At 52.0% G+C, this 24,186-nt stretch overlaps 2 protein-coding genes across 2 annotated transcripts; both read right to left on the bottom strand.

The window, feature by feature from the left end:
* Positions 1–145: 145 nt before the first annotated feature.
* pthlha (parathyroid hormone-like hormone a) lies at positions 146–8,902 on the bottom strand. The gene is made up of 5 exons (XM_058067499.1): positions 7,680–8,902; positions 2,506–5,014; positions 2,251–2,364; positions 672–1,083; positions 146–612 (listed from the first exon to the last, which is right to left on the bottom strand). The coding sequence occupies exons 3-4, from the start codon at positions 2,355–2,357 to the stop codon at positions 693–695; spliced, it is 498 nt and encodes a 165-aa protein (XP_057923482.1). The 5' UTR covers positions 2,358–2,364; positions 2,506–5,014; positions 7,680–8,902; the 3' UTR covers positions 146–612; positions 672–692.
* A 2,601-nt stretch (positions 8,903–11,503) lies between these two features.
* Positions 11,504–23,346, bottom strand: phf21b (PHD finger protein 21B). Its single transcript, XM_058067469.1, has 14 exons — positions 22,911–23,346; positions 18,925–18,969; positions 16,933–17,193; positions 15,686–15,769; positions 14,807–15,148; positions 14,623–14,736; positions 14,505–14,556; positions 14,360–14,436; positions 14,240–14,294; positions 14,057–14,079; positions 13,154–13,312; positions 13,017–13,083; positions 12,850–12,953; positions 11,504–12,770 (listed from the first exon to the last, which is right to left on the bottom strand). The coding sequence occupies exons 1-14, from the start codon at positions 22,962–22,964 to the stop codon at positions 12,552–12,554; spliced, it is 1,656 nt and encodes a 551-aa protein (XP_057923452.1). The 5' UTR covers positions 22,965–23,346; the 3' UTR covers positions 11,504–12,551.
* Between the last annotated feature and the right edge of the window lie 840 nt (positions 23,347–24,186).

The following is a 24,186-nucleotide window of genomic DNA, read 5'->3' as shown; positions in this document are numbered from 1 at the left end:
ATCAACTTTCCTGTTTAGTTTTGTGTTTTGTGACGGCCAAGACAAACTTGTCGCGTCGTGATGTTGGCGTCTATCTGTGGTCGGAACTTGTGAGGCGTGCTGACATGTTGACTGCGAAGCTTTCACGGGCGGAAAGGCGCCGTCTTGTTTCCCGCTGCATGTGCGGAAAAACCAACTTGTCGGCTCCGTGCGTCTCGCACGGCAACTCAACGCTGACGTTCCTTTTCCCCTTTCTCGTCGCCGCGCAGTACCAGATGAACCGGAGGGAGGCGCCATTGCTGCGTCCGTGCCAACGGAAGAGTGCGGCGCAGCGCCCCCAAGCGCTACTTGTGTGTTTTGTTGGCCGGGAGTGACGGACAGGAGGCGCAGAGGTCAAAAGTCATATCTTTAATCTGTGGGGGCTTCAGTGCAAGTGTCAAAACCGTGACCTTTGGACGAGGACGCCGAGAAGGTGAGCTAACGTTTGTCTAAAGTGCATGACGGTAGAAAAATATACATTTGGAAAATAAATACACAGCAAATAAATAATAAGGGAAAAGATCTAGTCTACCACTTGAAACACAATAAATATCTTCTGCTGTCTTTCCCGAGTCTTCGGGCGTCCGTCGCTTCCTGGAGGACAAACGCGGACGTCAGCGGAGTTGAGAAGAACATGATGACCAAACGCTCACCTTTGTCATCCGTGACAGCGTTCAAAAGCGGCGGAGGAGCGAGCGCCACGCTGCTGGGCGCAGCGAGCGCACCCTCCTCTTCCGCTTCTCCCCTTCCCGCCTCTTCCCCGAGCGGCCTTTCTTCTTCCTCTTGCCGGCCGCTTTGAGGGCGCCGTCTTTGTACGTCTCCTGGGGCAGGTTGGCGGCGCCGCCCTCCTCGTCGCCCGGGGGCAGGTTCTTGGTGGCCCCGGGCGGTTTGGAGTGCAGGGGGCCGGCGGGGGCGCCGAGGTCCGGGAGCCCGACGGGCGGGAGGTCTCGGATCTCGGCCGTGTGGACCTCGTCCAGGAGCTCCTGCAGCCACATGCGGCGCTTGAAGTCCTGCAGCGTGCGACCTTTGTCGTGCATGAGCTGCGCATGCGTCACCGAGCGCCTCCTGAGAAGACCACACCACACCGGTTGCTGCGCTCCACAACTTGGACGCTTTCCATGCATCCACCCCCAAAAAACATGGAATTCCTCCTTGTTCCCGGAATATTACATCCTTTTTATTCATACGTCTACCATACCACTACAATTATTATTCATATTTTACTCATAATGTGGTCCTAATGCGGCCATGTTGGTTAGGTATATTGACCCGTTAGTGGAAAAGAACTATGTGGGTGTGGCAGCCATGTTGGTTAGGTATACTTGCTGTTAGTGGAAAAGAACAAAGTGGTGTGGCGGCCATGTTGGTTAGGTATATTTGCTGTTAGTGTAAAATAATAACTGGTGTGGCGACCATGTTAGTGAGGTATATTGACCGGTTAGTGTAAAAGAATAATGTGGGTGTGGCGGCCATGTTGGTTAGGTATATTGACCCGTTAGTGTAAAAAAATAACGTGGTGTGGCGACCATGTTGGTTAGGTATATTTGTTGTTAGTGTACAATAATAACGTGGTGTGGCGACCATGTTGGTTAGGTATATTTGTTGTTAGTGTACAATAATAACGTGGTGTGGCGGCCATGTTGGTTGGGTATATTTGCAGTGGTTACAATTGAGGTTAAAAAGGAGACAAGAAGAAGCAGAGACAGCAGTACACACTCAGCATCAAGGTACACAGAGTACATGGAAGCGTACTGATGCAAGTATTCTGATCAGGAACCCCGCCGGACAGGAGGAAGAGGAAGAGCTGACTCATGAGGAGAAGATGTTTGATTCCGACCAGATGGGCCGAGGCGGCGGTCCGAGCTGTTATCTTTCCCGTGGCGGCGGGAGTACTTTGGTGCGGTATCGGGTTACGCGGCGACTAAGTCCTACACAAACACGGAGTTGGAGGGTGGGAAGCCTGGGAACCAAACACGGGAGCGGTCCGAGCACACAAACAGAGCTGGTCCAGATCGTCCGTTTCAAACGCGGACGCTCCTGTGACGGACGACCTCCGCACACACGCCCGCTTCCTGGCCGGCTCCGCCTCAGGAGGCCACTCAGGAACCCGATACCCGACCTCTCACCGCCGGTGGCCACCACGCACACACCCTGACCCCTGACCTTCACCTGCACCTCCTTCTCAGGTGGCCTCCACAAACACACGCACGCATGCAGAAGAGGAGAACTTACACTCTGCCGCTGTGGCCATCAATGGGTCGGCCGTGGTGCGGCACGGGCGAGCAGAGCAGGAAGAGCGCCATGAAGAACCTCTGGAGAGCCGTGCTGGAGCACATCATCTTGCTTCTGCAGAGGAGCAGACGGGTGAGCAGAAGTTGGCTTCGTGAGGAAGGAGGAGGAAGGAGGAGGAAGGAGGAGGAAGGAGGAGGAAGGAGGAGGAAGGAGGAGGAAGGAGGAGGACGGAGGAAGGAGGAGGAAGAAACCTACAGAAGCAGAGCGGCGCCCCCAGAAGAAATGTCAGAAGTTCTCCTCCTCTCACTTCATGCGGCGTGCACCTCCAGATGTGGCGACGCTGCTGCTGCTGCTCTGAGGTGGTTCTGGTTCTGCTGAGTCCCGGCGAGGGGAGGGAAGGATGTCTTCTCTGAGGGGCGGAGCCTCAGGATGAGTGGGCGGCACCAGGAGGCAAGAAGGTAGATGGTGGCCTTCCAGCCTGTATGCCTCGCTGCCTTGCGACCGTCGTTCGATGCCCGGCTGCACCTTCTCAGGGTGGTCCTCCTCCTCCCTGACTGCTTCCTGGAAGTCCGCTATGCCCGCCCCGAGCCTCCACGTCCATGTGGTCCTGGTTCCTCTGAGCCGAGTCCAAGCGCTCACACAGAACAGGAAGTCATGTGTCCATCATACGTGCGTGAGAACCAGGAAGCAGGCTGAGGAACATCTCCCGGTCCGTTTTCTACTTGAGCAAGAAGAAGCGTTTGTGTTGCGTCATGTGACCAGTGAGCTGATGCTAATGCTAATTGTCTTGATTAGCGCTGATGCTAATGTTGGATAACGAGAAGATGAGTCATCAAGGAATAACGAGATGTTCTTTCCAGCTGACTTCCTCCTCCACTTCCTGTCGCCTTGCCGAGGCCATCTTTGGCGAAGGCGCCATCTTCACGCCGGTGATTTGATTCCATGAACCCAACATGGCCGCCATCTTCGCTTCCTGTTTGACGGGTCTATTTTTAGCAGCCAGAAGCCTCGTTTGATGTGGTGTCATCACTTCCTGCGGGGGGAGGGGCTACCCGCACCTCTACCTGCACACGCCAGCGTCATGTGACTTGGGGTGGGGGGGGGGGGGGCTTCCTGTGGCCACACGAGGAGGTGGGCTTTATAGCGCAGCGTCTCCACCCGTCTGGGGCGTCCCAGTGACTCAATGCTAGCTGTCAGTCATGGGAAGATGTCATGTGATGCCGCTGCTGTGACCTTTGAACTGCTTCCAGGCGGTGGTTGGGTGCGACGTCTGCTCGCTAACGTCTTCCAGAACTCTGGAAAGTTCTCAAGGCCGCCGAGGATCTTGGCGGCGGGCGCTGACAGCGCGTGTGTGTGTGTGTGTGTGTGTAGTGCTCTCTCTCACACACACACACACACACACACACACGCGTCAGCCATCTTGTGTGACGTCTTCCTCGTCTTCACGGGTTCTTTTATCAGCAATGAAACGACAAGAAAGGAAATTCTTTCAGTTGGTTTCTTTGTGAGCTTTGGGTCAACATTTACCTTCCATAGCCATCCTTTATCACCCTCACATTCCCTCAGCGCATGCTAACACTAGCATGCTAACACTAGCATGCCAGCACACACAACATGACACTAACACGAATATGCTAACACTAACATAACTTTTACATGCTAACACTTAACATGATGACACCTAACATATGAACGCTAACATGCTAACACTAAGTATACCAACACTAATATGCCAACACATAAATGTTACCATTAACATGCTAACACATGCATGCAAACACTAACATAACTTTTACATGCTAACACTTAACATGATGACACCTAACATATGAACGCTAACATGCTAACACTAAGTATACCAACACTAATATGCCAACACATAAATGTTACCATTAACATGCTAACACATGCATGCTAACACTAACACAACTTTTACATGCTAACACTTAACATGATGACACCTAACATATGAACGCTAACATGCTAACACTAAGTATACCAACACTAACATGCTAACACTTAAATGTTAAGACTTAGCACTTACATGTTAACACTTATATAATGCTAACACTAACATGCTAACACTAAAATAACACTAACGTGGTCATGCTAAAACATGTTAACACTTCCATAATGCTAACACTAACATGCTAAAACTTGCAAGGTAACAGTAGTATGCAAACAGCAGCATGCTAACATTAACGTTCTAGCACCAGCATGTTAATGTTAACATGCTAACACTGGCATGCTGACACCCCCATGCCCTTTCAGCCAGTTGACCTCTGAACCAGGACTACGGGACAAAGCCAGGAGGTCCGTTCAACACCACAGGCTGTCTGATTGGACCATGAGATGAACATGTGACACCACAGGCTGTCTGATTGGACCATGAGATGAACATGTGACACCACAGGCTGTCTGATTGGACCATGAGATGAAGATCTTTCAGACACTAAATGAACTTTTTGGTACTCCATTTGCATTTAGGAAGAAGAAATAACAGAAGCATGAGAGCATCTTCTTCATTCTTGTAAAAGCACTAAAGCTCATCCCTGAAGATGCCTGAAGGTCGGTCATGAGTGTCAGCTCTCGGAGCCTGGGTGGTCTCCTGCATGTGCTCACCGAGTCATGGGCGGGATCGTGTTCCTCATTCTGAGGGATACGTCCTTCACCGGGGAGTCATCAGCCACCCTTTCCGGGCACCACCGTTCCAGGATTCAAACACAGGGCTACTCTTCCTATTAGCTCCGCCCATATCTTGGACCTGGGGACAACGTGGGGCCGCTCTGAACACACGACTCTTATGACTGAACACACGACTCTTGTGACTGAACACACGACTCTTATGACTGAACACACGACTCTTATGACTGAACACACGACTCTTATGACTGAACACACGACTCTTATGACTGAACACACGACTCTTATGACTGAACACACGACTCTTATGACTGAACACACGACTCTTATGACTGAACACACGACTCTTATGACTGAACACTTGACTCTTATGACTGAACACACGACTCTTATGACTGAACACACGACTCTTATGACTGAACACACGACTCTTATGACTGAACACACGACTCTTATCACTGAACACACGACTCTTATGACTGAACACACGACTCTTATGACTGAACACACGACTCTTATGACTGAACACTTGACTCTTATGACTGAACACACGACTCTTATGACTGAACACACGACTCTTATGACTGAACACACGACTCTTGTGACTGAACACACGACTCTTATGACTGAACACACGACTCTTATGACTGAACACACGACTCTTATGACTGAACACACGACTCTTATGACTGAACACTTGACTCTTATGACTGAACACACGACTCTTATGACTGAACACACGACTCTTATGACTGAACATTTGACTCTTGTGACTGAACACACGACTCTTATGACTGAACACACGACTCTTATGACTGAACACACGACTCTTATGACTGAACACACGACTCTTATGACTGAACACACGACTCTTATGACTGAACATTTGACTCTTGTGACTGAACACACGACTCTTATGACTGAACACACGACTCTTATGACTGAACACACGACTCTTATGACTGAACACACGACTCTTATGACTGACCACACGACTCTTATGACTGAACATTTGACTCTTGTGACTGAACACACGACTCTTGTGCCTGAAATACTTGACTCTTATGACTGAACACACGACTCTTATGACTGAACACCCGACTCTTGACTCACTTGTAGCGTGTATGCTAGCACGGTGTAACTGAAGACGGAATGAAAACAAATAAAAGCTTCGATTGCTTCTGTCTGTTTTTAAAGGAGTCAAGAAAAGGTGCGGTGGTCAGAGCGAGGGGGCGGGGCTTTCTTTATGGAGTCATCAAACGGCTCCAACAGGAAGTAGACAAGCCGCCATGTGTAAACTTTTATGACCGCCGCATGTCGCCGCCGCTCTGTTTCGGTGGGCGTGTCACATGGTGCAAAGACCTGACCACGCCTCCTGGTCCAATCAGAGCAAAGCGTGGCAGTGTGAGCGGGATGCAAGATGGCGTGTTGGCGTGGTTGGACGATGTGTCACCACAACTGAAGGGGGGGGGGTCTGTGGGCGGAGCCTATGATGAAAATCCCCAGTCTGCTCGCCGCCGTTAATTAGGACGTCTCGCCGTGAGGAGCCAGAGGGCTGAGGGTGGGTGGGCGTTGGGGGGGGGGGGGGGGAGGGGGGCCGGGGAGGGGGGGTTGTATTTTGTGTCTTCCAGACAGATGTGCTAAAAATAGCAGCATGTGGCGTTTAATGGCAGCGTGTAAAAGTCACTTTCTTGTTCACAGCTTGACAGGAAACCAGAACACACGCCGGCTGGACCGCAACAGCCACCGCTCAGCACTAGTGCCGTGTTCGAGTCCACTGGCGGCGGGCGGACATCCATCTTTCATTTGACCCCCCCCCCCCCCCCCCCACAAATGGCGTTGGCTAATTACTTCTTCTTATGCTAGCACGCTGATGATGATGATGATGATGCAACCTTCTTCTCTGAGAACTCTACTTCCTGCTCTGGCGTCACATGACACCCCTTTGGTTCATCAGGGGCGTGGCCATTCGGGCTTTGGTGACTGTCACTTCCTCACACACGTACACACACACACACGTACACACACACACGTACACACACACACACGTACACACACACACACGTACACACACACACATGTACGTATACACATACAGATATGCACACAAGTACACACATGGATGGATGATGGATGGATGGATGATGATGGACAGACGGCTGGATGATGGATGGATGGATGGATGGATGGATGGATGATGAATGGATGGATGGACAGATGGATGGATGGATGGATGGAAGGATGATGGATGGATGATGGATGATGGATGGATGATGGATGGATGATGGACAGCTGGATGATGGAAGGAAGGATGATGGATGGATGATGGATGGATGATGGACGGCTGGATGATGGAAGGAAGGATGATGGATGGATGGATGGTGGATGGACGAATGGATGGATGATGAATTGATGGATGATGGATGGATGGATGATGAATGGATGGATGATGGATGGATGGATGATGAATGGGTGGATGGACGGCTGGATGGATGATGGATGAATGGATGGATGATGGATGGATGGATGTATGATGGAAGGATGATGTATGATGGAAGGAAGGATGATGGATGATGGATGGATGGATGGATGATGGATGAATGTATGATGGAAGGAAGGATGATGGATGATGGATGTGTGTTGTGTGAGCATGACTATTATAGGATGGCAACATTCCTGACTGGGAGGGAGAGAGAGAGAGAGAGGGATGGAGAGAGAGAGAGGGAGAGAGAGAGAGGGATGGAGAGAGAGAGAGAGAGGGATGGAGAGAGAGAGAGAGAGCTGACCAAAGGAAGGGTGAAGGGGGTCTCCAGGTTCTGTGTGGTCCGGGTGAGTGACTGAGGGGGGCGGAGCCTATGAGGGGTCGTGATGGACGCCTTCAGAAGGTCGGAGGCCCCGACGGACGCCGACATCTGTCCTCCAGACGTCCTCACGGCTCGCTGCTGATGTTTGACATTCACGTGTCCACAAGGTCACGGTGGACGACGCTGAGGTCGAGACGCGTCTAAATATAGCAGCATGTGGCCGCCATGTGCACCTTCGTCCTCCTCTTCCTCCTCACGCTCAACAACAACCAAGGAGGAGAAGAAGAATGTTCCATCTTCTTTGTTTGGACTAGAAGGTCGGCTGGTCGCCACCATCGAGCCACACACACACACACACACACACACACACACACACACACACACACGCACACACACACACACACACACACACACGCGCACACACACACGCACACACACACACACACACACACACACACGCACACACACACACACACGCACACACACACACACACGCACACACAGGTGCGGTGTTGACGTGAGATGAGGATGATGATGATGATGGTCGGCGTGAGAGAAAGGAGGCCAATGGGAGGAAGAGGAGCATCCGTGATGAAGGTGATGTGGTCTTTGGCACGGCGGCAGGAAGTGAAAGGCGTGGGCGGGGCATGTTGTCCCAAGGATCAGCGCCTTTGAAGGCCGCTAGCCCGTTAGCCTAGCTTAGCGGCCCGATGTAAACAACGATTAGCAGGTGCTGGACGGCCATCTTGGATCTAACGCCTGGCGAGCTCAGTCTAAATAAACATCTCACACCTTCTCACTCGCTGCTTCCCAGCTATGTTCCTTTCCGTCCTTCCATCATTCCACCTTTCCATCCTTCCATCCTACCATCCTTCCATCATTCCACCTTTCCGTCCTTCCATCCTACCATCCTTCCATCATTCCACCTTTCCGTCCTTCCATCATTCCACCTTTCCATCCTTCCACCTTTCCATCCTTCCATCATTCCACCTTTCCATCCTTCCACCTTTCCGTCCTTCCATCATTCCACCTTTCCATCCTTCCATCCTTCCACCTTTCCATCCTTCCATCATTCCACCTTTCCATCCTTCCACCTTTCCGTCCTTCCATCATTCCACCTTTTCATCATTCCATCCTACCATCCTTCCATCATTCCACCTTTCCGTCCTTCCGTCCTACCGTCCTTCCACCTTTCCGTCCTTCCGTCCTTCCATCCTACCACCCTCCCACCCTTCCATCCTACCATCCTTCCATCATTCCACCTTTCCATCTTCCCATCCTCCCATCATGGCGACGTGTGTCTCCCTGCCAGCTAGCGTGATCAACACCAACGCTAATCAGATGAGCTAAAAATACGCTGACGGGGCATAAAGGTCATGTGACTCATGCAAACATCGTTTCACTCCTCATCTTCATCAGTGAGCGCCGCCCGGGGCGCCGCGACCGACGGCCCGGGCGGCGCCCCGAGCCGACACGTCCGTGCAATTAGCGTGGGATCTCTGCGTACGACACGCGTGTCCTTTTCCATGCGGACGAATGGTCACAGCTCGTTAGCGCCGCGAGGAAACATCACATTAGCATGCTACGTTAGTCACGCGCGGGAAGCTAGCGCCTCCATGCCACCACAATACCTAACTACCTACACACCTGGCAACATCTGGAGACGGGACACAGCCCCTGGAAATCAGGACGGAAAGTCGGAAAGAAAAACGGAAGATTTTTTTTTTTAACTATTTTGCAAAAATGGAAGTTTTCCAGGAACTGTGGGAAATGTCCTGTATTTTCCAGGGAAGGTGATCCCATCCTGTGGAAAAGGAATGGATGGATTATGGAAGTTATGGTAGTTGAAGAAATATAGAAAACAATAAAACACAAAAACAATCTTTAAACTGGGAATTTTCTGGAAAATAAAGTCTGCCAGACGATAGCTATTAGCATATTAGCATATTAGCATATTAGCATGTAGCATTTCAACACCATGAGCTCATTGCCCCCCCCCCCCTGGTGTTTGATGGCGGAACTGCGGCAGGAATTCCCGCCATCAAGCATCTGCCTTGGTGGAAGCGTGTGATTGGTTGGTTTATTTATGGAGGTCAGAGGTCGGCAGTCGGAATGAAGTAAATATTTGATCTTCTGTTTGACCTCCACAAGGAACGTCTGGCTGATGTTTCCATGCGGCGGCGGGAAGGAATGCCCCCCCCATGACTTTTCCACCGCGAGCGTGGATGACACGCCCACAGGAAGCGGACGGTGTGACATCACGCTTTCATGACATCATCATCCGGCCTGTCGACACGCATTCTTCTCCCGAGGGGGCGGGGCCAACAGCCTCACTACTCGTGAGGTTTCTGTTGCTCCGTTCCTCATTCCCAGTCGCGGTCTGGTTCTGCCCCCCCCCCCGCCCCCCCGGCCCTGAAGCTGACTCAGCCCTGGCCTTCCAGCTCGCGGCTGACTCCCCGTTCTGCTGGCTTTTCCTTGTCAGGGAAATTCCCGGCGCCGCGTCACCGCCATGTCAAAGGTCGCCGCTCACTCGCACCCCCAGAAATGGTCTGACAAATCAGGAAACTCATGTCATTATTCCAGCAGACATGGGGACAAATCCACCCAAATTCCAAAATAACCAAGATATTCTTCTTGCCAGGAACATATTTATATATATAACATATTTTCCCAGAAAATATTCCCGGGAAATATTTCAGGGCTGAAGAGGAGGAATTTTCACCCCAAAATATGGAAGTACTTTTGGGAAAACACAGGACATTTCCCAAGGAAAAGAGAAAAAGGTGGGAATTTTGACTGGGGAATATGCTTTAGTTGCAGCATGAATCCGTTTGAACGGTGGATGCCGTGGGAAAGCTGAGCTATCCTTGGGATATTTTATGGGACTTTGTGGAGGTGGAATAAAGTTAGTTTTGTGTACTCGGGTGCCATGTTGGCAAGATGCATTCCTTACTTTTACCTTTTAAAAATTCCGCTAACAAATCGCTGACTTGGGGACTACTTCCGGTTTCTCCCTCTGGCGCCACCCAGCGACCCGGCATGCGAACTACACATTGAGCTAGCGGATCAAGCCTGCTTTTGGCTTTCTGAGCTAACGTGGATTTTCCTTTGCCAAACCCCACGGAGACCCGTGGTGACGTCCACCCCCACACCTCGTCACGTGGTTAGCAATCCTTGCTGCTGTCAATCAAAACAAGGCGGAATGGCGTCAACAAAATGTTCTGTGACCGCAGACTCACGGTTGCTAAGAGCAAGGGCGACATCTGGCGGCGATGCCGTCCACTACATCAGGCGGTCAGGGTCAGGCCGACCCCGTGGAGGAACAATGGAGGTCAATACGAGGCTAATGTCGCATATGGCGATCATAATATTTCCATTGTCTATCGTTGATGAGTTCCAAGCACTCACGGTGAGTTCCTCCCTTCCCGCTCGGGAGACAAGATGGCCGTACGAGTGTACATCCGGGTACTGACGTATGGATGGTCCAAGTTTCCCGTGTTAGCTAACCAGCCGTGGCTCTGTGAGTCAAGACGGCAACAAGAAGCTCCATCGCTCCTCGTCTTAAAGCGACAGCATCGAACGAGGACACGAGGCCGATGCGGAAGACGGGGTCGGATAGAGGAGATCGGTCCGCTGTGGCGACCCCTGGGGGGGGGGAAGCCCAAAGAGACCGGAAGTGCCTCTGGGTCACGTGTAATATCGCCTTGCTGCAATGCGCCGGGCGTCCATCGGGTGTCGGTGTTGCACACGCATACTCACACGCATACTCACACGCATACTCACACGCACACAGAGCGTTGTTGAAATGTTTATTCGTGAATCTTTTTGTACGAAGTCGGTAGAAAAAAGTCAACTACTACATTGGCATATTTAAGACAAAACCAACCACAACCAAACGTCGGAGCCCGCCTCGGCAGCGCCTCCTGGTGGCCTCAGGACATGTATTGTTTTTGCTGCTCCGTAAAAGAATAGAAAACAACTTTAGTGTTCTTTGTTCAAAGGTGTGCTCTAGTAAAATAGATCTGTTTCATCACGGCACAGTTTCTCCCGGAGAAGACGGACCAGGAACGTCACGTCACGTCACGTTACGTGTATGGATATGCGTCACGTGTCTCGCCCTCCACGTGGGAGGTGCTAACACTTGCTTTGCTATAGGGGGCACTGTTGCACGCGGCCTACGTCGACGTGTATTTTGGAGCGTGACCCGGTCAAAGGTCACAGGACACACTGAAGGCATTTGTTCGTCGGCAAGCGGCGGCGGCGGCGGGAAGACGTGCGCGCCACGCTTGCGTGTTTGTGGCGCCTCCTGGTGGCGTGTAGAAAAAGCGTGGCGAGGCGTGAGGATGTAGAAAAAGGAGGCTTGTTGATATGACGACTTCCTGTGGACTTTTTGGCATATAAGAGTGATTCTTACGCACACGCTTCACGTGACCAAAGCTGCTCAAGGTCACTGAAGGTCATTGGTTTGTGCACCACGATGATGATGATGATGAAGACGACGTATGTACAATGATCTCAGGCATCAATGAAAATACTACAAAATCTCCCCTAAAATGCTAATTAGCGTACTTTGCTCTTAAATACTTTCTTCTTTAGCTCTATAATACTGAAGAAAACAACAAACCTTGTCCTGAAAGCTTTTGGCAAACGTCAGGAGCGCATGCGCGTCCGCGTGGCGCCACTAGGGGTGGGCGTGGCAGACTAGAGCATGTGGGACAGGAAATACGTTAAGGCCAACAACATGAAGAAGAAGAAAAAGAAAAACTCAAATCTCGTAAGCACTGGAGGTGTTTAGAAATACTTCTCGCTTCTTTTGTTCCACCGAAAAAGAAAAGCGCCGAGGTGGGGGCGGGGCTAGTTGGTGACGTCATCCTGACCGCGGGAGGGCTGGAGGGGCGCGGCTGCCGCGGCGGGGCCGCTTTTGATCCACGACGGCGAGAGCAGCGAGGCGGCGACGGTGGCGGTGGTCGTCATGGTGACCTGGATGAGCTTGATGAGGGCCTTCAGGCGCTCCAGCGACGCCTTGGTGTCCCGCTGCTGCGCCGCCAGGCCGTCCCGTCGCTCCATGCAGCGCTGCGGGGGGGAGGTGGACAGTGCACGTGAGGCGGCGCCGCATGCAAACGCGCGCGCCAACATGTGGGCGGGGTCTTACTTTCAGAGTCTTGTTGAGCTTCTTGTCCTCTTCCTCCAGGTGAGCGCACTCCTTCTTCAACTCGTTGTTTCGCCGCAGCAGACGCCGCTTCTCTTCCTGCCGCACTGCACACGGGCACGCCGCCATGAGCGCCATCATTGGGCATCGGTCTTCGCACACGCGCTCACCTGTTTTATGCGTGACGTAGGACTGCACGAAGTTGTGAGGCCAGGACATGTTCTCCTTGTTCAGAACCTGCACACGTGTAAAGGTCACATGACCAGCACTCCCTACACGTGACCGGGTGAGCTGAAAGCGGCCCTACCTTCTTCTGGCACTTGGGGCAGTACCAGGGGCCCCTGGGGGGCGTCTTCAGGGGCGGCTGGAGGCAGTCGGGGTGGAAGGCGCGGGGGCAGTTGTGACACGGCTGCAGCTCGCCGTCCTCTTTGCACACGGCGCAGTGCTCGTCGTGCTCCACGTCATCCTGCAGCGACATGCCGAGGCTAGCGTTAGCCCGCTAGTGACCAGAGGCGTCACGAGCGCCGCCGGCGCCAGCGGAGAGCACGCACGCTTTCCATCGGCAACCCAGCGTGGGATTTGTGGAATTCAGACACGTTTGGACCGCCACAGATGCTCTCTGCTCAGCCGGAGAATAAGAACACGTAGCACGAGGGGTGGCTTTCTGCTGCTATTTGCCCAATGTTGTCATAAGCAGTGACTGCCCATGCAGCTAGCATCTTATCCCACATGTACGGCAGCAGAGATACTACAATACTAAGTTATTAGCCATGTACGGCTGCAGAGATACTACAATACTAAGTTATCCGACATGTACGGCAGCAGAGATACTACAATACTAAGTTATCCCACATGTACGGCAGCAGAGATACTACAATACTAAGTTATCCCACATGTACGGCAGCAGAGATACTACAATACTAAGTTATCCCACATGTACGGCAGCAGAGATACTACAATACTAAGTTATCCGACATGTACGGCAGCAGAGATACTACAATACTAAGTTATCCCACATGTACGGCAGGAGATATACTACAATACTAAGTTATTCGACATGTACGGCAGCAGAGATACTACAATACTAAGTTGTCTAACATGTACAGCAGGAGCTTTCCGGCCACAGATAGATTACAGTCCTGTGACAAGGAAGGTGGTTTGGGGGAAAGGATGAAGTGCTGGGTGGGACGGGGTCATGGGTGCCACCTACCTTCCAGCAGAAATCCTCAGAGTCTGGCATGTGGACGGAAGCAGAGCACAGGTTAGTGGCAGCGCACGTACGCGTGCACGTGTTAAAGCGCCATGCAGCGGCACAAAGCTAATGATGGTGTCAGGCGGTGAGTACGCGGTGAGTCCGCGGTGAGTACGCGGCGTGGGGGCTAGCCAGTCCTACCTCGCGCCGACAGGAAGAGGGAGCTGTTCAGGTAATGCGACGTCAGACGTTTGCGCTGCAGGAAAACAAAGAAGAAGAGTCAGCGTGGAGCGGACGCACCAGGAGGATGAGGATAGGCACCTCCGGTTCAAAGAGGCCGCTGTAGGCGGGGTTAGCCGTGCTCCGCCTCTTCCTCTCCTGCCTCTTCATCTGGATCTCTGCGTGGAGCAAAAGAGAGATGGTTAGAAACGCCCCCCGACCCACGCCGGCCGCCCCTGCACGTCACCTTCCAGCTGCTCGTTGGTGACCAGGCCCAGCGCCACCATGAAGGAGATTTTCTGTCAAAGAGAGCGGGTTGGTTAGCTGGTTGGTTAGCTGGTTAGTGGTAGTCCTGTTCACCTCACCTCTGGATCCTCCTCCTCCTTCTTGTGGGAGGGGGAGGTGGGAGCCTCTTGTGACGGGAGGGGGGCCTGGCAGCCCTCGCTGTTGCCGGGGGCCTGAGGCTGGATGATGATCACCTGATGGGACACGGCCGTGCTTTAGATCTCGCCATAAACGCCTTCCAGCTCGACTCCAATCCGTGCTCACCTTGACCGCCTCGGTGACGGTGGACACGCCGTTGGCGGAGGTGGCGGGAGGGGCTGCGATGATGGCGTAGGCCACACCGGGCCCCGCCGAGGCGTGCTGGGAGGGGCTCCCGGAGCCGGCGCTGCCGGGCAGGCCGAAGGGCGGAGCCACGGGCGCCGACGCGGTGTGACTCTGACCGTGAGGCGGGTGGTCGGGGCCGAGCGTGCAGTTGGGGGTGGGCAGGGTGGGGCCCGGGTTCTTGGGGCTGGGCACGGAGGTGGTCCTGGGCTGGCTGATGGACTGGGGGGGCTCCTGGCAGGGACTGTGGGGAAGGCTGTCGGGGATCCGGGTCTTTGGCCTGACCTGAGTCCACAACGGCAGCAAAATCCCATCTTTACCACATACCGTTTTCATTTGGGTACCTACCCTGGGTAGTATTTGTAGTCTGTAAAATACACCTTTCATTTGGGTACCTACCCTGGGTAGTATTTGTAGCGTGTAAAATACACCTTTCATTTGGGTACCTCCAAGTATTTGTAGCGTGTAAAATACACCTTTCATTTGGGTACCTCCAAGTATTTGTAGTATGTAAAATACACCTTTCATTTGGGTACCTCCAAGTATTTGTAGCGTGTAAAATACACCTTTCATTTGGGTACCTCCAAGTATTTGTGGTGTGTAAAACACACGTTTCCTTTGGGTACCCTTTTTAACCTGTATTGGTATTTTAGTATGTAAAATGTATTTCCTTTTCCTGTACTGAGTGTTTGAATACTGTACTTCTGGTGTATGCTAGAATGTCAAGTGTGTAGTAAAATGGAAGTATTTACTGATGGAAAGGTGCATCATCAGGAGTGTGTTGGTGTCATGGGGGTGGGGTGGGGTGGGGGTGGGGTGTACCTGAGGTAGCAGGGTGGCGGCGTGCCCGGCCAGTCGGTGCAGGGAGCTGACTTGAGGCACCTTGATGGGAAGGGAGGTGAACATCTGCAGAGAGAGAATGACGTCATGATTGACACGTTACGCTTTTCTTCACTTCCTGTTCATTTTATCATGGAAAGAGGACCCCCCCCCCAGCCCTCTTCTTCTGTGGTAATCTCTCGGTGCCGTGGCATTGTGCTGCAGAGGAGGGGGAGGGGGCGGAGCAGAGCAGTTCCCATGGAAACGGCACAGAAGAACATTCTTGCAGTGTGAGCGAGAGCTTTTATTTTCCTAATTGCTCTTCTTTTCTCCCAAGTCAGGCGCCTCTGGGAGCGTGTGATGCTGCAGGACCAACAAGGCTCCGCCTCCATCCTGCTCGTCATGGTCACGCATCAAAGTCATGCCGCTAACGACCTTTTGACCCACGCGTGCACCCGCCTTTCCTGCAGCCACTAGCTTGCAGACAATTCCATGGGGTCAAAGTTCACCCTTGTTTTCAACATCAGGTGTTTGTCTTCCTCCTCTTGGATCCGCTGACCCCCCCACGGCAGGAGGGAGCAGTTTCCATGGCAACGCTGCTCCTCAGCCCTCCTTCAGTCCTCCTTCAGTCCCTCGGTCAACACTGTCTGCTGTTCCACATGTTGATAGCCCAGCCTGCTAGCTAGCTAGCTAGCTAGCTAGCAGGCTAGCTCCTTACTGGGCACAGCTCTTAGTCCGCTACATTTGGACCTAGCTAGCTGACATTTAGCTTGCTATGGCATCTATATAGTAGATCTATGCGTGTCATCTATATTGCAGTGGCGTGTTCTACATTTCATTCATAGAAAAGAATTCATTCAAGACCCTTATTTTGTTTCATGTATTCATTTTCTAGTGTGAATGGTTGTTTGTCTATATGTGCCCTGGGATTGGCTGGCCACCAGTCCAGGGTGGACCCCGCCTCTCCCCCAGCTGGGATAGGCTCCAGCACCCCCGCGACCCTCATGAGGACTAGTGGTAAAAAATGAATGAATGTATTCATTTCCTTACTATTTATGGATAGCTACGGGTCATGTGACCAAACCGCTGCGTTTGTGTATGCTTGGTGACCAGCCCCGCCCCCTCTACAGGTGGCAAGGCTCCCGATTGGTTTGGCAAGAAGCGGGCAGAAAGGCGGCCAAACAGCAGCAGGCATGCCGCCAGTGGGAGGGGCCAGACGCCACGATGGCCGGCCCTAGCGGAGGACATACCTGAGAGGGAGGAAGCTCTCCGGGTCTCCTGCTGCTCACCGGGTGGACGCCGACCGCCACCGCCGCCCTGCCACCCGTCTGGAGGTTGATGGGTGCCGTCTGCAGCGGCTCCGAGCTCGCCGCCTTCTGTCCGTTAATGTGTGCCGTCACCATGGAAACCGGAGCCTTGGTTGGAACCACGGAGATGGCGATGCCCTGGCTGGGGGGCTTGATGAGAGACAGCGGCTTGGCGGTCCCTACGGGGCAACTTCTGACTGCAAGCTTCTCACACACACGCACACACACACGCACGCACACACACACACACAGTCAGTTCCTAGAGCGGGAAAAGGCAGGTGAGGCTGCTGCTGTCAGGTAAGCCCAGCTGATTGACACTAGTGTCGTCGTGGCAACCAGACGATAGTAAGGAGAAATTGTTAGCCAGCTGCTAACAAGCTAAGCTAACCCATTCTTTAAAAGCGTGTTTGGTATGTTGCTATGTGGAGGTCGGGAGGAAGGCCTCGCACCGCACGGCCTCGTGACGGAAGCAAACATGGCGGCCGTGTGAGAGGACAGCGAGGCCACCTTTTACTTCTTCCTACTTCCCACACGGCTCCTTGATAGAAATGAAAGTTTGCCTCATGTCAACACGCTCCCTTTCCCTCCTTTGGGGAGGCGGGGGAGGGGCAGGGTGCGTGAAGGCCAGCAGATGGACCTGCAGAAACAATGGAGGCCAGCAGATGCAGCCACAATGAAGAAGCTCACACAGAGCGGGAGGTGTTGATCGTTCCTGGCCGGGCTTCGGCCCGCTTGGTTAGTCACCAGCACGAGGATGGAACTGGACAATAAAGTTTTCACCACAACTTCCTGGGGCTCTGCCGTCCCATCAGAAGACGACGTGGACAACCAGTACCACGGCTGCTCCTTGCTTTTGGGCTTCCTGGCTTTCATAGGAAATCATACTAAAAGTGTGCGTACGCCCCAAAGCTGAAAATGGCGTACGCCTAAAAACACTCAGCTTGATAAAGCCGTGCGTACGCACGCCTGCACGCAATTTTCCCTTCATGTTGGCAGTCCATCATGGCGTGATGTTTTCATGCGGCATCCATCTTTATTGGCTTATTGTCTTTAGTTCTACCATATGGTTTCACTCCACCGCTTCTAATGTGTGGCCGACTCGTCTCCAAAAGGTTGGGACGCCAACACAGAGTTGGCGTCCCGGTGTGCACGTTCTCACGCTGGGTTTATTTTTAGAAATCACAACCTTGGCGTGGGCCGTTGCGTCCAATTTTGAGCGTAAGCAAGTTTTATAAATGAGGCCCCAGATGATGTTTGTATAACTATGTCCTGTCCTGTGCCGTCCTGTCCTGTCCTTCAGGGGGACGCTTGTGGCAGACACTCAACTGTGTTTCAACCATCTTCCCTTCTGCAGAATAAATCCCCAGAAATGTATTTCTTCACTCCAGAACACCAACTTCTAAATACGCCTTTTAAGATGATTAGAGTCCTCCAGACATGAAATAACACCCCTATATCACCTTGACATTCCGATGACCCGCTATAGAAGACATGAGAGGAAATAAGACATCATAAAAATTCACAGGTTAGCAGTGGAGGAAGTTGTTCCTTTTTGTACTTCCTGTTTCTGCACAGTCCTTCCTGTCATTAGTGACACCTACTGGCCAGTGCAGATTACCAGACCTTGCTAAACACATCTTCAGTGTGTCTGAGGTTTTTCTTTGACTTTGTTTACATACGTATACTTCCATACGTTTCATTTAGGCTAACAGGAAGTCAAGTGTACTTAAATATGCGTCTGAGGCCCAAACCCAGGCCACAGTCAGACACAAACCACGCCACCTTCGCCGTGTTGTGTGGGGAAGTGAGGGGCGAGCGGTAGAAGACGCGCTTTAATAACCTCACTCGCTCCCCGGCGTGGCTGCGATGGCGGCGTCATGAACGAAGATGGAAGACAAGATGGAAGACAGGAAGCTGCACACGTGTGTGGCCTACCTGTCCGTTCTGAAGCTCGTTGAGGCCTTTGCACAGCGTCTGGTTCTGCAGACACAAAAGTACAACACATATCAGTCACATGATCACAATGTCCACACACGCCGTCCCAAGTCTTGCGTCATCATCTCACACAGTTTACCACATTCTCAACCTCCTTTAACATGATTAGAGCCCTCTAGACGTGGCGTAACACCCCTACAGGCACCCAATATAGCAGACAAAACAAGACATTAGGCATGCATCACCTGTTTACCTTCTAAATATGATTTTTTACATGATTAGAGCCATCTACACATGAAATAACACCCCTACAGTCAGCTTTACACTGCTATTAGTCAATATAGTAGACCTAAGGGAAAACAAGACAGAGAAAACCTGCTTACCACCGATTATTAGAGCCCACTAAACATGAAATAACACCCCTATAGTAAGATGTCCATTTCCATGACCCAATATGGTCGGCATAGAAATCCTTGGTAATATATTCTTTCAGTCACACGTCTAAGGTCACCTTTACACTCCCAATATAGCAGAAACCATTTAGAAAAACTCATGTTATCTTTTGACATGCTGTGAAAGGTCACCATGGCAACAGCAAGTGTAGAAGCACACAGACAGCGAGCGTTATTGTGCAGTACAGCGGGAAACCAGCCCCATCTCCGTGTCAGAGATGTCCACCAGTGAGAAGCACTGGAGGTCTCCAAGGAAGGCCGGCCATCGGAACACTTTCCCGTCATGGCATTCCCAGCTCTACACCTAACCACTACGCAACCCAACACGCTCATGTCCGCAGCCCGCTGTCAATCAGGGGTGGCGTCCTTCAGGCTTGATGGGACATCAACCCAGACGACCGCACTCTTCATTCTCACGTCCGCCGCCTCCGCCGCTCCTCCCGGGTGGAGGCCATGACGCCACCTGCCGAGCACCTGGCCGCAGCAAATGTGCCGACTTTGCTCTTCACTGCCTCACCGGGACTCGGAATAATGTCACAGAGCACCTACTAAGGGGGGGGTGGTTTCTTCACCATCATGTGACCACATTATGTGACTTCACAAGAAAAATAACTTCATTTTAGTTTCAATGTGAAAGTCTTTTTCTGAAAAAAAAAACAAAAACAAACAAAGACTAGCAAAGTTGGAATATTATGGGAATAATCTGATGAGGGATATTATAATATTATTATAAGACCTGGTCTTCGGCGGCCAAATCCGGTTCTTGGGACATGGAATCCCACTACTCTGGTGGGGAGAGGTTGAGACATTCCGACAAGATATAGTGGGACTCAGAGTCACAAACCCAACTCCTCGAGAGGGGCTGGGCGGCGAGCTGGTGTGGGCTTATTAATACCCCCCCCGGCTTGGTGCCTCTGTTGGAGTCATCCCCGGTGAACGGGAGGGTTGTTTCCCTACGGCTTTCCCTAAAGGGTCCTGACTGGCAGCTCAGAGTACCCGGCCTTCCGACCCTAACCCTCCCTGATCTGAACCCATGTGATGATACTGGACTTTGCGAGACACAGTTTGTCCAGAACCAACACCGGGTTGCAACATAGGCGGCAGGGCCCAACCCCAAGGGTGGACGCCAGAGGTCAGGGCTGCAGTCAAGCTGAAGAAGCTGAAGGGTCGTTTCCCTACGCCTATCTAGAAAGGAGTATTGATGTAGGAGAAAGATGGGGTATTTTGGCACGTTTGTCTTGATATTAGTATGTATTCAACGTCTTAGCGTGTCGTTAGTATATGGCGCCTGCGGTCTGCACGACGCCACGACACTGGACCGGCACGTCATCCTGTGTCGGTCATGCGACGTCTTCTGAGGAGCAGACTCACGCATGCTTGAGCGCCCCCCCGTGCAGCGGTTCCTAATAAAAAGCCCATCAAACAGCATCGATTAAAGGGATTTGAAAGATTATCAGCCTTAAAGCCGCGCCACGATGAGGTGGATTGGGATTACACGCGCGACGGCGTCGACCTGACAGCTCGCGGCAGCTTAGCGGCCCAACGATCCCCATGCGGCGTTGTGACGCAACGGCCGTGCGCCGGTTGAGGGCCAGGTGATGCACCGACCCCTTTGACCTTTAAGAGAGGCTCGCCGGCGTCGCACTCTGGGTTGACATGCTGCTGGATTGACATGCGAGCGTGAAGCCGAGCAACGCGGGCGGCCCGGTATTGGTGACATTAGGGTAGCGGCGGCGCGTTCACAACCGCACTCCCCGTGCACTTCACAGCCTCAGCCAGCTTGACACAAGTGTGGAAGAAGCAGCGTAACCATGGTGACAGATGGACTTGACTGCTGGCACCAGAAATCACTGAGGCAGTTGCGGACGCCAGCGCTTTCAACGGGTCTCTTTTGGCATTCCCAACATGGATGCTCGCAAACAAAACGGGTGACCTTCATTCCCGGTGACTGGAAGCCGCTCCCGCTTCAAGTCCACTTCCTTTTCAGGCGCTAATGCGTGCATGCGTGCTGCAAAGGTCACATTTTGCTGCTAAAAACAGACAAGTCAGAATGGAGTGATTAAAAAAAACGGCTGTGTGATGCTGACTGGGCTTTCTGTGCCTCTGCCTGCCACCCCTCCCCCTCCAACCAAAAACAGCATCAAAGCAATCAAAATGGTAATGTTAGGCATGAATGGGGCCCATCCCCCCCCGCCGCTGCTGCTAGAAACTCTGCAGACTTTTTCCCCTCTCCGAGCGGGGAGAGAAAGCACCCCCTTCTGTCTCAAAATGGTCGCTTCCACTATGAACGTGGAGCAGAAGGTCTTCCGCCGCGTCTTATTGTGTTGAAGCTGCAACTTTGAGGGGTGCGTTCAAGTGCTTAGAAAGTACATTCCACGGGAAGCGAGATCGATCCAAGTCAGGCAGAGAGGAAGAGGCCTCTAACAGCTGTGATACGACACATAACTGCCGCGGATAAACAAATATCGACCCCCTTTCCGTCAATTCCTCCCCCCGCTGTTGCTAGAACTTGTGTGCGCCGCTTTCCGCACGGCGCCTGCCGGCGGGGCGGTGCAGGAGAATCTGGCCGAGGTGCTAAGCAAACATAAGCCGCCGGCTCACAACAACGCCGCCTCGGCAAAGTTAACGGGGAGAGGCCGTCGGGCGACCACGAAGCGTGGAAGAGTGAAAGCGTAGTCGTGGGCCAATCAAATGCTGCACTGGCGTCACGTGACCCCGAAGAAATCATGCCAGCAGACTATAAGTGTAAAGTAGCAAAATGGGGGCGGCCGGCGAATAAAAAGACGCTGGAAGGTACGCCGAGGTTGCAGCGGACGTCAGCTTCGGTCGACCGAGCGCCACGGAAGTTCGAGCTAGCAGAGGTGCTAGTTAGCCGCTAGAACGGCACTCGGCGAAAACACGTCGAGCAACTCAAAATGGACGCTAATTTGGAGCAACACTGCACAAGTTTTGACAGAGAGTCGGCGGTGGGAGCTCCCACCCGTCCGCTCGGCCACGAAGCACAAACGTGACAACACGGCACCGTCACAGTTCAACTTGAACCACAGGCGTTCTGACAATAAAAGTCGCCATGAAAAGCAACACCCACGGTAGCTGGCTAGCAGGGAAGCTAAGTGGCGCTAGCCCGGGGAAGATTTACACTGATAAAGTTTGTCACACTCGCCCGATTCATCGGCGTCGGTGCTGGTTTGGCGCATAAAAACCAGCTTTATCGGGAGCTTGTGCTTCGTGTGTCCAACTAGTTAGTCGTGGCAGCGGCGACGAGACGTCGGGCGAAAAAGTGTTGAAGTTGTTGTGTGTCGAGAGGAACAAAGCGGCCATGGATGTTTCTTCTTGCCCCTCATAAATATTCAGCTCGCGTCCTGCTCGCCACACCGCCGCATTAGCTCTCCGTTCTTGTTGCTCACACAAACACAATGAGACCAACTAGTCGGCAAAGTGTGGACGAGTGACGGCGAGGTGAAAGCGGACATTAAGTTTCACCTCCTTGACGTCCTCCAAGCCGCCTGCAATCATAACACCATGTTTCCTTACCTGATGACATTGGATCTCTACTTTCAGCGCCTCTTGCAGGCCTTGTACTTCCATGTTCCGTCGACAAAAGCACTTTGCTCCCACTTTCGACGCGAGCGACGCGAACTTTCAGTGAATTGAAGATTTTTCAGCGACAATAACAATCGAAAGAAGAACTACTCGACAAGGAAAGCAAGTTCTCGCTTCTTTTACAGCCTGGGACTCATCACCGACTTTCCGCCCGTCTTGAAAAGTGGTCCGAAGCCGACAGAAAAGGCGTCAGACCCCGGACGGATCCTCCCCGGGTGGCAGGCGAACGTAGAGAAGTCCGACGGGGGGGAATCTTCGCGTTCTTTCGATAAATTTAGTTTCAAAACGGGAACTATATTTTGTCCGAGTCCGCGGCTTAATTTCACTTTGCCTGGGGAAAAGTTGTGCTTCGGCTGTCAATGGTGATTCTGAAGTACCCGGATGGAGAAGAGAGTAGCGCCCCTCCTCTACTCACAAACTGAGCATGCGCAGTGAGACAGTGGAGCCACAAACATTTTCTTTCTTTCAAATCGGTCATAAAAACACTTAAAGGCTTTTCAAAGACGGGTAGAGATGAGATCATATTGTTGCGCTTGTCATTTCTGTCAAATGAAAATGAACGTAAACGTGAAACACGTTCGAACAAATGTTTCAAAAAGTTAGGATATTTACATGCTCTATTTATTTAGCCCAATATATGTATCATTTATTTGTATTATATATATATAATCGTGTGTGTGTGTGTGTGATATATTATTTAGTAATAATGTGCATTCAAATCCTCCAAACATTCTAAAAGCATTGTTTAAACTCTTGGGACGTTTGTTTATGATCTAAGCTAGGGTAATAGAGTTATGCAACAACTTACCAAAGGATGTTGTCACTGTGAAAGTAGTTGTTAAAGTATGTAGTTACTCGGGAAACAAGTTGTTTATATGTGTGGTTGCAGCACTAAAAGGAGTAGGAACGATTCTTGAATGATTTCTTTGCCGTTTATTACATAGGAATGGTTGTTTGTCTATATGTGCCCTGTGATTGGCTGGCCACCAGTCCAGGGTGGACCCCGCCTCTCGCCTGGAAAGACAGCTGGGATAGGCTCCAGCATCCCCCCCGTGAGGATAAACAGCAAAGAAAACCGATGGATGGACGATAGAACAGGCCTCCATCCATCCATCATGTTCCAACATGGAGGACGGCGTCGCGCACGCGCAGTGATGTCAGCTGTGCTCTCAAGTTGAAGTAGAATCTGCTTTTTTCCGGTCTCCCC

Source organism: Doryrhamphus excisus, chromosome 3 (assembly GCF_030265055.1).
Source record: "Doryrhamphus excisus isolate RoL2022-K1 chromosome 3, RoL_Dexc_1.0, whole genome shotgun sequence".
Classification (NCBI taxonomy): Eukaryota; Metazoa; Chordata; class Actinopteri; order Syngnathiformes; family Syngnathidae; genus Doryrhamphus; species Doryrhamphus excisus.
The sequence above is the reverse complement of the archived record's forward strand: the minus strand, read 5'-3'. Positions and strand labels throughout refer to the sequence as shown.